The sequence below is a fragment of the Martes martes genome (genome assembly GCF_963455335.1).
Source record: "Martes martes genome assembly, chromosome: 5".
Taxonomy (NCBI): domain Eukaryota; kingdom Metazoa; phylum Chordata; class Mammalia; order Carnivora; family Mustelidae; genus Martes; species Martes martes.
The window spans coordinates 17,187,918-17,202,141 of record NC_137892.1 but is presented as its reverse complement, the minus strand read 5'-3'; the positions used below and the strand labels follow the sequence as shown (position 1 = coordinate 17,202,141).

The 14,224-nt window shown below is 42.0% G+C and overlaps 1 protein-coding gene across 1 annotated transcript; it reads left to right on the top strand.

Moving 5' to 3' along the window:
- Positions 1 to 2,081: 2,081 nt before the first annotated feature.
- LOC308342709 (protein RoBo-1-like) lies at positions 2,082 to 8,415 on the top strand (the record flags this gene model as incomplete). The annotated part of the gene is made up of 5 exons (XM_080803272.1): positions 2,082 to 2,154; positions 2,755 to 2,865; positions 3,221 to 3,370; positions 5,856 to 5,987; positions 8,108 to 8,415. 5 exons carry the CDS (start codon positions 2,082 to 2,084, stop codon positions 8,239 to 8,241), a joined length of 600 nt encoding a protein of 199 aa, XP_080659398.1. The 3' UTR covers positions 8,242 to 8,415.
- Positions 8,416 to 14,224: the final 5,809 nt, after the last annotated feature.

Here is a 14,224-nt window from a genome sequence, read left to right as displayed (position 1 = left end):
TGCCTCCATAAGAAAGGGCGAATACCCAACTTTTGTATCAACATGGACGGGACTGGAAGAGATTATGCTGAGTGAAATAAGTCAAGCAAAGAGAGTCAAGTGTCATATGGTTTCACTTATTTGTGGAGCATAGCAAACAATATGGAGGTCAAAGGTAGATGGAGAGGAGAAGGGAGTTGAGGGAAATTGGAAGGGGAGGTGAATCATGAGAGACTATGGACTCTGAAAAACAACCTGAGGGTTTTGAAGGGGCAGGGGGTGGGAGGTTGGGGGAACCCGGGGGTGGGTATTAGGGAGGGCACGGATTGCATGGGGCACTGGGTGTGGTACAAAAATAATGATTACTGTTACACTGAAAAGAAATAAAAAATAAAAATAAAAATAAAAATAAAAATAAAGAAAAAAGAAAAAAGCCAATTAAAAAAAAAAAAAACTCCTCTAATGTATGGAATTGTAACATGTATGATTCACCAGGCTCCTGCAGAGGGCTGATAAAGACACAATCTGGAAGTAGTTGATGAGGGCAAAAAACACTTTCTGTCTGCAGATGTTACATGATAGGAGAACCTCAATGATTTCAAAGGGTTGGTGGTTTTGTTGTGGTTTGTGGACTCCATTTATGGAAAGAAAGGCTATATTTCAGTTACAGGACAGGGAAAGAAAGATGCAATCTTTCTTCCTGTCCAAGTATGAGAGGATTCTGTGTTGCACCTCCCAGACCCAGAGTCTAAACCTCTCGGGGGTTTTGTGTGTCTGGTCACCTGTCAGATATCTCCCAGTGAGAAGGCAGAGGGACAAGCAAGGCATGCCTTATGATTTAGATCTCAGACGTTATTATCCACATTGACATATACACAGCATTTAAACAAGATCCACATCCTCTTGTTTTGCCAGAAGCAAACAACTCCGCATTTTTGCTTACATCTTTCTGATGTGGACAGAGGCAAAGTCCATTGTGCCTACAGTGTGATGGTTATTTCAAACTGTCCTTAAGCCTTCACTTCTACCTTGCAAAGCAGGCATCAGTACCTCCCTGAACAGGGTAGGAAACTGAACCTCTGAATAGTGGAAACTTGTGCCCAAGATCAGGCAGCACTGTTCACCCACAGAGCTAGGAGATGACTTGCTCCAAAACCTGCTGTCATTGTGCTAAGCTATACTCTGTGCAAAATAGAGTCCTCCTTTCTTTAAAGAAAGCAACATACAAGATTTTTACCTGTCATTCTGAGGTTGGGACATAGGCTGAGCAGGAGAAACTTGGAATTAAGGTGGAGGTGATTCTTGGACAGGCATTATATATATATGTTTTTGTCTCTGAGACTGTTTGGGTTAGTTCCTGTTTACTTATGGAAAATAAGACCTGGAATTCAGAGTGTGAAATTAGGTTTTGACATTTCCTGAAAACTTGTTTTCAGGAAGGAAAATGTCAGTGACTTTCAACCCCTCCCTAGTCTTTAAATAGTGATCTTGCAGGCTTTTCCTCAGGCTCTGGGGAGGCTAAATTTTAAGGTAGGTGGGGAGTGGGGCAGGGAATTTGGATTTCCTTCCTAAATTAGCAAAATTCAGATGGGATTTTGGAAGGGTGCCTTGATTAGAGGTTAGAAAGAATGCCAGGATCCGTCTAGCAAATCCTGGTTCCATCATTTTCTTAGAGAACCAATGTGTCATGGATCTGGCTTTGTGAGATGGTGACTTCGGAATCAAGAAATGAGGGTTCTTGGCTAAAGGGCTATTTGCCTGAGAGTATGGCAGGCTCAGAACTTTCTAGCATATGGAAAGCTGCTTTCTATTCCCCAGAATAGTGACTTCTGCATCTTGGCCAAATCATTCTAGTTCAGCTTTGAAAGGAGCTCCAAGATCTTCCATATCCACGTGAAAAAGAAATCCCCTATGCAAATTCTTCCTAAGGAAGGAAGGCCCTTCTCCCCTTGCATAAAACTAGGGTTTGACTAATTCTACCTTACCAAATGAATGAATAAATTAATGGACAACCCTGTCTAGGACTTGGGTTGCTAGACAAGAGACCTGGGCCCCATGGCCCTGACCCTTCTCCTCTCACTTGAGCCTTCTGCAGGACCACCATGACTCCTTCTTCAACCTTAAAGAGACTTCTTACCATCTGTGTCTTCGCTGTCTGGGTTTCCAGCATTGTAGGTAAGAATGAAAAAATGGCCTCTTTTTCCCCCCAAATTGGAAGAGTAAGGTGGACAATATAGAAGAGAAATGCCTACTCAGGAGAGACCAGGTCCAGCTTCAAGAGCAGGGTGAACTCTGCAGGGTTTCGGGACCCTGATGAAGTGTCTGGGGCAGTGGGCAGCTGAAAGGGACTGGGCCTGAGCACTTCCTGGGGCCTGATGTGGTTGTCAGGGAGGGACTGTGGACTGAGTAGGCCCATTCAGCCCTACAGAGAGTGGGTCTCAGGGTATCTTGACTCTCAGGGGTGTTTGGCTATTGGAAGCATCAACTATGATTCCTGATGATTTTCATTCCTGAATTACTTTTGAAACAATTTTTTAAAGATTTTATTTATTTGAGATGAGAGAGAGAGAGAGAGAGAGAGAGAATGAACAAGCAGGAGGAGCAGCAGGCGAGGGAGAGGGAGAAACTGAGTGGGGAGCCCCCACTGAAGGGGGAGCCAGATGTGGGACTCCCTCCCAGGACCCTGGGATCATGACCTAAGCTAAAGACAGAAGCTTAACTGACTGAGCCACCCAGGTTCCCCCTTTTTAAACAATTTTTATTTCCTTTTCATAGAGAGTTATAAATGTACAAGCTGCTCTCTTAATGCATGTAGTGAAGACACACGAAGAACATGTGAAACCTCTCAAAGCTGCTTTGGATACAAGCAAGAATTAAGGACATCAGGTATGCTGTGCGAGGCCCCTCCCCAGGCTGTTGGTCATGCAGGACAGACAGAGAAGGTGTTTAAGAGTGAGGGAGGCTGCTGTTGAGCCTGTGCATCTTCTATTTTACCCCTGCTTTCTTTCCCAGCATTCTACCCAGATGGCGCTGGGCATATGGGGTGGTGGGAGGAGGCAGGGTGGGAGACACTGGGAAAAAGGCTGGGAAAGTCCTGTAGTATGACACTCCCCTTCTAAGTGGAAAGACTAAAGACAAAAGGATTTGAAACACAGAATCCTTTAATACCAGCAGCCCATTTGGGCATCACTCTCCCTATGGTTCAAAGGGGAAATTCCTTCTGGGGTTTGGTTCTGTGTAGGGAAGCTCTTACAATATGTCGAGGAGAGAGGCTGTTCTGCCAGCAAGTGTGTCCCAAGGACCTTCTCAGCAACACTGGGGGATAATCAAACATTTGGGTACAACCACCAATGCTGCCAAGATGAGCTCTGCAACCAACGGGACTTCCAAGGTGAGTACCAACACATCTTTGTTCTCCCTCACCTCCCATCCTTTATCCCAATCCATTGCCTTAAGTCTCTGTCTCCTAAGTACCTTCTTATGAGCTGTGTGGCTTCTGAGCTGCCTATTGATTTTGCTCACCGAGTGTCTTTCCTTCCTGTGAAGGGACAGGTACAAGCGCCCCCCCCCGCCCTTTTTTTACATAGAAGAATGAATGACATCTGGGATGGGTTCTCAGGATTTATTATGAGTCTGTAGGTTTAAATCAATTGCTTTCCTATTGCAGTTGAAAGTTGTTTGTCCTTCCCTATTTAATTACTCACTCTCTTAATGGTTTATTTTATTGGGAGTTATAATTAACATGCAGTTTATATTACTTTCACGTGTACAGTATAGTGATTCAACAATTCTGTACATTGCTAACTATTCATCAAGTTAAATGTATCCCTTTCACCTATTTCACCCATCCCCCACTCATTTACCCTCTGGCAACCACCAGTTTATTCTATTTAAGAGTCTGTTTTTTGTTTGTCTCTCTCTTTTTTTTAAACCTTTGTTCATTTATTTCTTAAATTCTACATGAGTGAAATCATGTATTTGTCTTTCTCTGACTTATTTCACTTAGCATTTATGCTCTAGATCCTTCCATGTTGTTCCAAATGGCAAGATCTCATTCTTTTTTATGTTTGAGTAATAACCCTTTGTATATATACATACCACGTTTTCTTTATCCACTCATCAATCCATGTGCACTTGGGTTGTTTCCATATATTGGCTATTGTAAATAATGCTACAACAAACATAGGGGTGCATATATCTTTTCAAATTACTGTTTTTCATTTTCTTCGGATAAATACCTAGTAATGAAATTACTGGATCACACAGAATTTCTATTTTTAATTTTTTGAGGAACCTCCATACTGTTTTCCACTGGCTGTACCAGTTTGCTTTCCCACCAACAGTGCATAAAGGTTCCTTTTTCTCTGCATCCTCACAAATACGTGTTATTTCTTGTGCTTTTTATTTTAGCCATTCTGACAGGTATAAAGTGACACTTCATTATAGTTCTAATTTGTATTTTCCTGATGATTAGTGATGTTGAGCATCTTTTTATGTGTCTCTTGGCCATCTTTTTTGGAGCAATGTCTATTCAGGTCCCCTGCCCATTTTTAATTAGATTATTTGTGTGTGTGTGTGTGTGTGTGTGTGTGTGTGTGTGTGTGTGTTTAGTATTGAGTTGTGTAAGTTCTTTATACATTTTGAATATTAACCCCTTATTCAATATATAATTTGCAAATATCTTCCCTCATTCAATAGGTTGCTTTTTTATTTTGTTGATGGTTTTCTTTCCTATGCAAAAGCTTTTTATTTTGGTGTAGTCCCAGTATTTTATTTTTGCTTTGATTTCCTTTTCTTAAGGAGACACATAAAGAACAATGTGTCTATAGCTGACGTGAAAGAAATTACTTCAAATGTTTGCTCATGGACTGGAAAAACCAATATTGTGAAAATGTCGAAACTACTCAAAGCAATCTATAGATACACAATCCCTATCAAAATACAATATTTTCTCTACAGAACTAAAGCAAATACTAAAATATTTATCACAAAAGACTTTGAGTAGCCAAAGCAATCTTGAGAAAGAATAAAGCTCAAAGTATCACAATCCCAGATTTCAAGACACACTACAAAGCTGCAGTGATCAAAACAGTATGATACTGAAACAAAAATAGACATGTAGATCAATGGAACAGAACAGAGAACCCAGTTGTGAACCCACACTTATATGATCACTTAATCTATGACAAAGGAGACAACAATATACATGGGGAAAAGGAAGTCTCCAAAAAAAAAATGCATTGGGAAAACTGGGCAGTGGTACAAAAGAATGAAACCAGACCACTTTTTAAAAATCATACACCAAGGGGATGCCTGGGTGGCTCAGTTGGTTAAGCGGCTGCCTTCGGCTCAGGTCATGATCCCAGGGTCCCGGGATCGAGTCCCACATCGGGCTCCTTGCTCTGCACGGAGCCTGCTTCTCCCTCTGCCACTCTGTCTGCCTGTGCTCGCTCTCTCTCTCTCTCTCTCTCTCTGACAAATAAATAAATAAAATCTTTAAAAAAAAATCATACACCAAAATGAACTAAAAGTGTATTAAAGACTTAAATGTGAAACATGAAACCATAAAATTCCTTAACAGTATTTTGTAAAACCACAAATTGTCTTCTATCACTTAAGCATTTTTCTCTAGCCAGGGCAGAGAGGGTCAATTGATGAGAGAAGCAAATAAACCAAATTCCTATAAGATCCTTTGGTTATATCTTCCCACTTAATACCTACATCCCCCCATACCCTCCATGCTACCCTAATTTTAAATAATTTTGGTTTTGGGTGGAGGAATCCTGGAATAACCATGATCTTGTATGGGGGTTAATAATGCTCTGAACTCCTTTCATGGCTTACTCTTTAGATGAAATTCTTCTTTCTTCATTCAGTGCCTCAGAAGTCCTTACTACCCAATGGCATTAAGTGTCCTGCCTGCTACAATGTGTATGACATTTCCTGTAACCCAGTTCTTCTTGACTGCACTGGTGCAGAGACAAAGTGTGTGGAAGTTATTGGCATAGGTATGGATATTTCCACAGGCTTTGGTGTTCATTTTCTCAAAGTGTATAGCTGTGTTTGTTATCTTTGTTGTGTAATCATTACTCCAAAACTTGACAATTTAAGACAATGAACACTTATTGTTTCATGGTTTCTGTGGGTCAGGAGTCTGGGCATGGTTCAGTTGAGTGCTTCTGGTTGAGTATTGAAGTTTTTTTTGTTAATTTATTATTTTTTTATTAACATGTAATGTATTATTTGGTTCAGGGGTATAGGTCTGTGAATCGTCAGACTTACACAATTCACAGCACTCACCATAGCACATATCCTCCCCAATGTCCATCACCCAGCTACCCCATCTCTCACCCTGCCCTCCAGCAAACCCTAGTCTGCTTCCTGAGACTAAGAGTCTTTTATGGTTTGTCTCCCTCCCAGGTCCCATCTTATTTCATTTTCCCCTTCCCCCCATGTCCTCCTGCCTTTCAAATTCCTTAAAGATTTAATATAGCTGTCAGCAGGGCCTGTAGTCATTTGGGCAGAAGACCTGATTCCAAGATCACCAAGCTGTCAGGCTTGGTTCCTCTCTATATGGGTCTCTGTGTGGGCTGCCTGCATGTCCCCATGGGCATATCAGCTAACATCTCCCAGAGCAAGTGATGATAGAGATTGAGAGAGAGACATAGAGATGAGAGATGGAAGTAGGGAGGGAGGGAGGAAGGAAGAGCAGTAATTGGCACTTCTCAGGGCAAGTGCCGAGAGAGAGAGGGAGAAGAGGAGGAGCAGAGGGAGGAAGTAGATACTGCATTTTTAAAGTAATTGAATCTCAGAAGTGACATTTCTTCACTTCTGCTGTGTCCTGTTGGTTGCACAGATCAACTCTGATACAACATAGGAGAAGGACAAGGACACTACACAAGTACATTAATACAAGGAGATGGGAACTATTGAAGGCCATCCTAGAGGCTAACCACCATGTACAGCAAAGGCTGAAAGAGGGTCAAGTCCTGGTTATCCCTCCAAAGTATGGAGGGAGCCATCTGTCAGGAAAGGAGGGAAGAGGGGAGAAGAGGGGAGGGGATGAGAAGAGAACACAACTGCTTCCCATAGCAGAGTTTGAGGCTTGGGAACATGTCATATCATGATCTCCTGGAATGGGACCTTCAGTCATTGGCAGCAAAAAGGGTGATACCTCAGTTCTGGTTTTCATCATCACTTCCATTATTACTATTAGCAAAACCCCATGATTAAGCACTTAATTTCTCATGATGTGATTCTGAAATCTGCAGAAGAATTTGCCATTTTCCTGAGGAGGATGAAAGTATGTATTTGTAATAAGACACAAATACATTATTCAGGTATAAATTGGGAAATTAACCTAGTATTGGACTGTATAGCCAGAAAGGGCACTGTCAGTTCTTTTCTGATCAGCATGTAAAAGTTTGTATGAAATTAGTGGTGTTTTTAGGAGATTTTAAATGGTGGGAGAGAGAGCATGGTAGGAATGGAGGCAAGTTATGCTTTTTTTTTAATGAGGGGATTTTGAGGGAGACCCTGGGACTATCAGGTGAAGGTGTCCTTGCATTAGTGAGCAAAGGTGAGTGAGGAAAATGGGATGCTGAAGGGGAGGTTGTTGAAAGTGGCAGTCTCTCTACTTCAAATTGTCATGGAAAGTACAGACATGTAATGAGGTTCCACAGTGATAACTTCCACTAAACTCATAGCCTAGGGGGAAAGGGATTTTATTTCAAAGGGGATCTGCATTGCTTCCCTCTTGTTTCCCCAAAGAAACAAAAGCAAAGAAAACAACAGGTACCGCAAGGACTTTTTAGCTGATATGTGAGTTCTGATCACAGGCTTTTCCCTCTCTTCCAACTATCTCTCCCCTAATCAGGATGCAGGGACTCCAGTCTCAGCCATGTATCTGAGATAGAAGGAGCCCTTTGGGATCCCTCCTAAATGGAGATGTTGGGCCCTAAGGCATAGAGAGGGAACTGTGTTTTGCTTTTTTTTATAGAAGACAGAGGGGGATTCTGGGGCACTCTATGCACCCTTTTCTTTCCCTAGTGAGACAGATAGGATAGGATGTGGGTGAAGAGAGGAGACTAGATGAGAGAGGCTAACTCTTGGATTTTTCTTTTGGCAGATGGCTATATATTTATGATTTTTGCCATGGGTTGTGCTACTGAAACAGCCTGCAATTTGAAGAATGTAACTATACTGAATAACATAAAAATCCGTACTTACTGTAGAGAACAAAGCAATGGAAACCCCCACTGATGTTCATCACCTCATCAATCCTGACTGGTCCCTTCTTGCTCAAAGTCTTGCTTTCAAGTTTCTAGCACTACCAAGCTCATAATCCTTCAAACCTGAAGAAGTTGGAGTCCTCAGATGACTTCCCTCCCCAACATCCCCCAGATATTGCAGAATTAAATTGCTGATATTTCCATTAAGTGTGTGTATAATCATTTGTTAGTACTTCATGTTAAAAAATTCATTCTTCTAATGGGTTCTTTCTTCACCCCAAGAAGCAGGTAACAAAATCTAAGACAACAACTCTGAGAACTGCTGTAATTTCATTTTTGTCACTCAACCATACACTCACACTTGCCCCAGAACACACCTCCTTCCTGTGTTCTCAGTTCCCATTGCTAATCTGTAACTGGCCACTGTCAAGGAGAATGCTTTCAAAGAAACAATTCAGGCTCTGAAAGTTCCTTTCCCACAGTTTGTAAAGTCCCAGGTATAATATAATCTCTCCTACCTGGGAAACATGACATGTACTCAGGTTGGATGTACCAGGGATGAAGGATGCAGACAGAAGTGATCTGTGAAGTTCATTCTAAATGCCAAGGAAGAGGAAAGTGCATGTACTGGGAGTACAGAGGGCTGTGACCTCACAAGTCAGGGGCAGTCACAGCCATCCTTCATGTGATGCCCGTGAAGAAGCAGAGGGTCCAGGAAGTGCCCTTACAGGATCCAAACTATGATATCCTTGTGGTGCTGAACACAAGTGAGAGACCTTGTAGCCTGCTCAGATGGATCTCTTGATTCTCCAAATTCAGTCTCCTACAGGGCACAGTAAGTTGCATAAAAGAAAAGAATGCCCAACACATAGTGATGACCCTCTGGGAGGCAATCTGTTGTCTGTATCATGCTGGAGTCCAGCACTCTATAAGCCTGTCTGGGCCTGAAATCTTCATAGACAGATAGTGGCCTGAACTTCTCCTTGGGGCTCTGCCTCCATGTTCTCCTCCCTGGGCTTTTGAGGAGGCACAGTGCAGAGTTTATCTGCCTGGGACCCATTGGCTATCCTCACATTTTATGGACATTCCCACTGTGTGCTTAGCATAGTGATGTAAACTGTAAAAAACACAGGTGCCCCCACCCCCTCAGCAATAAGGAGCTAATCCATTGAGAACAATGATAGGACTGCATGTAACTGCATGGAATTCTAAGCACAAATAATAAGAGGGGCAGGGAAAGCTCAAGGAGGAAAAAGGAGGTAGGGTAAATGCTGGTACATAAAGGTGGTAAACTGAGGCAGGGCTTGAGGAAGGAGTGTGTATGCAAGTGAATTCCCCATTAGAGAAATGGTAGGCTAAAAAATGGTTAAACAAGTAAAGTCCCCAGAGAAGAAGTAAATTAAAATGGATCCTGCATAGAAGGCCTTTCATAAGGAAGCCCTTGGGGTAATAATGGGGAGCCCATTACTGATTCAACTCCTGAGGAGATCACATCTGCTCAAGTGGGCCAGTGTTGCTGTATCACCACTAACATTTTACAGAGAAAAAGCAGCAACAGGACAGGGACTCTAACCCAAATGGTCAATTTCCAGTCTGTGTCCTTATTCTCTGTGCCATACTGTCTGTCAACTGATCACCAAGTCCTGGAAACATTAGTTAGTTTGAGCTAACACAACAAAGTAACATGAACAAGGTGGCTTAAGCAATAAAAAATAATTTTTCACAGTTTTGGAAGCTGGAAGTTTGAGACCTAGGTACCATCAGGGTCATTCTCTTCTGAGGTTTCTCTCTTGGGTTGTCTTCTCCCTGTGTCTTCACATCATCCTCTCTGTATTTGTCTGCTATAGATTGGATCTTGGTGCACCCTACTCCAATATTCGTATGCAGAATTCTAATCTCCAAGCAATGGTTTTGGGAGGTGGGGACTTTTAAAGGATACAGCCCTCATGAATGGCATTAGTGCCCTTATAAAAGAGGCCCAGAGAGCTCCCCTGCCTCTTCCATGGTGTGAAGACATAGCAAGATCACTGTCTATGAATCTGGAAGAGAATCCTCACCAGACATCTAATCTTCTCATCTCTTGGTCTTGTACTTCCAGGCTCCAGAACTGTGAGAAATAAATTTCTGTCTTTTATAAGCCACCACTTGTGTGTTATCTGGTTATAACCGTTCAGACTGAGTAAGGCAGTGTCTATATCCCCACTCTCCTTCTCTTTTATCAGTCAGAGTGGATTAGGGCCTGCCCTAGTGACTTCATCCTAAAACTACATCTCCAAATACAGTAATATTCTGAGGTGTTGGAGACCAGGACTTTAACATATGAATTTTGGCAGGATGCAACTCAACCTATAGCAAAGGATTCTAGAGTAGTGAGTTAAGGTATTGAGAAAATCTTTTCAGCTATTGTTCCAGTAGGAAGTGGTTGGCACAGTGTCAGTACACAGTATATGCTCAATAGATATAATCCATTACTCTTTTTTTCTCTGCATCCTTCTCCTCTATACACATTTTTTCTCATTTCTTTTCCCCCAATTTTCATTTCATTTTTCAACTAATTATTTCCAAGTCTTGCTAATCTTCCCCTGAACTTCTTTCTCAGCTGGAAAAAGCAATATGGGTGCCAACAATCATGTCTCCAAGAGAGCACTGCAGTCATGGCTGTGGCAGCCAACTGATCACCATATTCTAGGGACAAGAATATGGGGCTTGGGAGCAGCTTCTCCATCTCAGGAGGGAGCCCCCATGAGGTCAGGGGCCCCTGAAAGAACAGACTTGTCCCCTTCCTCAAGATACCAAATAAGGAGAGGTAGTGAGATGGCAGAATAAGAGGACCCTGGGCTTGACTTGTCCCTCAAACATAGCTCAATAAATAGAAAATCATTCTGAACATCCAAGAAATTAATGTGAGGACTAACAGAAGAAACTGCACAACTAGAGGGAGAGAAGAGGCCACATCATGAAAGGTAGGAGGTGCAGAGATGTGATCACCTCCAAAAATGGGCAGAAGACATGAAGAGCCACTTCCCCAATGAAGACATACAAATGGCTAACAGACACATGAAAAAATATTCATCATCACTAGCCATCAGGGAGATTCACATTGAGATACCAGTTTACACCAGTTAGAATGGCCAAATTTAGCAAGACAGTAAACAATGTATGTTGGAGAGGATGTGGAAAAAGGGGAACCCTCTTACACTGTTGGTGGGAATGCAAGTTGGTGCAGCCACTTTGGAAAACAGTGTAGAGATTCCTTAAGAAATTAAAAATAGAGCTTCCCTATGACCTTGCAATTGCACTACTGGGTATTTACCCCAAAGATACAGATGTAGTGAAAAGAAGGACCATCTGTACCCCAATGTTCATAGCAGCAATGGCCATGGTCGCCAAACTGTGGAAAGAGCCAAGATGCCCTTCAACAGACGAATGGATAAAGAAGATATGTTTCATATATACAATGGAATATTATGCAGCCATCAGAAAGGATGAATACCCAACTTTTGTATCAACATGGACAGGACTGGAGGAGATTATGCTGAGTGAAATAAGTCAAGCAGAGAGAGTCAATTATCATATGGTTTCACTTATTTGTGGAGCATAAGGAATAACAGGGAGGACATGGGGAGATGGAGAGGGAGACGAACCATAAGAGACTGTGGACTCTGAGAAACAAATTGAGGAATTTGAAGGCAAGGCGGTTTGGGGGATGGGTGAGCCTGGTCGTGGGTATTAAGGGGGGCACCTGTTAGGATGAGCACTGAGTGTTGTATGTAAGTGATGAATCACTAAATTCTATTCCTGAAACTAGTATTAGCCTGTATGTCAACTAACTGGAATTGAAATAGAAATAAAATTACAAAATAAAATAAAATAAAATAAAATATACCAAACAGACTTAGAGTCAGGTAGAACTAGTGAAATGTAATTCATAGGGTTTCATTCCAAGTAAGGAAATATCAAATAGGCTTTGCATAAATGGTAGCAGACCCGTTGCACATGTGCCATTCACTCAGCTTTAAGGAGGAAAAGCCAGTGAGACTTGGGCTCCTCAGGTGCTGTCTGAGTGGGGAAGGAAAGAATTTTCCCCCAATTAAGCCTTGGCCACCTCTTAAGAAGAAACCATATGACAAGGAACTAATTTGGTCCAAAAGAAAAATCACAACTTTGGATTTGTACTGTTATTTCATTCAGACCCACTGCCTCAGCACTTTGTACAAGACACAGAAGGCAAAAGCAAACCAATTTAACTTCATAAAAATAATACATGAATATAAAATGTAAATATGCTATGTATCCCCTTAAAACACACAAAATTTTATCTATTAAAGAAATAAAAAAATTCAGTAGGTTAAACAAACAAAAAAAAATGAGGTACCTGTTTCAGTTCTAACTTGTTTCTTCCATCCTGCAAACAGAGACTATGTAGACAGAGAGAGTACCCAAATTGCCAAGAAGGGACACAAAATCCAAAAGAGCATGCGTGTGTGCATGTGCACACACATACACACCCACACACACATGAATAGCTACAGTGAAACTCAGGCATGTGTGTAGGTAGGTAAGAGAGGCACCAAAATACTATGGGATGGGTGGGGTGGGTGAGAAAGGAAACAGAAGGGAAAGTGGGCATAAATTTGTATTAAAGAATGTCTCCATCTTGTGGTCATTCTGGTGTAACTACTAATTAAGTCGAATTTTATTTCCATTTGTTCATCCCTCCATCTTTGTGTGCATTTAACAGCCAACCTAACTGACACTTTCCAATGTAATGTGGCAGGCACTGTTCTAGGAGCTGGGAATAGAGTAGTGGAAAAATTCCCTGCCTTTATGGAACTTTCATTCTGGCTAAGAGTTTACATGGGTGGTAAACAACTATAACATGTAGTATATAAGATCAGAAAAAATAGGGGTGGGGATATTAAAAGCTATTGGGATGGGAGTGAGCAATTTCAACAGGGTGACTTTTAGTAAGTCTCCAGTGAGGAGGAGACTTTGGAGTAAACACCTGAGGAAAGGGAAAGAGGAATCCCCTGGATGTGTGGGGAAAGAACCATGCAGAAAGAGGCAACAGTAAGTGCAAAGGCTTTGAGTGGAAGACTGGTGCTCAAAGAGGGTGAAAAGACCATCTGGGGCTGGAGTGTGGTGAGGAGGGAGGTGAGTGAGGAAGTGAACATCAGAAGAACAAGGAGGTGAGAAAAGAAGTAAGCAGCATGAGGAAGAAGAGCAGGTCCGGATCATACAAACTTTGGCACTAAGTGAGGTAATGCAGGATTCTGAACCCAGGAAGGATGACATATAACATGCTAACCCTGGCTACTAAGTTAGAGTAGCTCTAGGGAATCAAGACAGGTTAGGGCCACTGCATTTCTACAGGTGAGAAATGAGGCAGGCTTGCACCAGGGCTATGGGGATGGTAAAAATGATAATATTCTAGATATATTCTGGAAGGAGATTCAACAGGGTTTTTGCAGTGTAAGTGCCTGAAATTCAGCTTTTGGTTGCTGAGGCATATGTTTCAAAGACATCTATCTTGAATAAACATATTGCCAGCTGTATGATACAGCTACTGGTCAAACAACTAGATAAAGAACCAGGCTGTCCATCCCATCTATGAGTTTTCCTATTAGAAAGTCCTGGGCAACTGAGATAATTGGCCACTTGAGGGACCCTGTTATTTCCCTTCCTGTGCTCCAATTCCTGCTCTTATGTTTTTACATTTGTGGGTAAAGAGTAAACCCCAAGAAGCCCTAGGTACTCTACCCTCAACCTCAATAAAAGCAGAACCCCAGGTCTTCACTCCCTTTCTGACACTTGCTTGATGGCTCTTGGGCATGCCATATGCCTTCTAGGATCTGTAACAAATTTCTTTTTTCAAAGTCCCCTGATTGTTGTTGCTGAGAGGCTTCTTCCAATAATAAGAAGAACCACAAGAGCCAGGCCAGCCACAGTACTGGCTCTAGTTGGGGAAATGTCTGTGGGGATTTGCCATAAGTACTGGGGACCCAGGTGAGTGC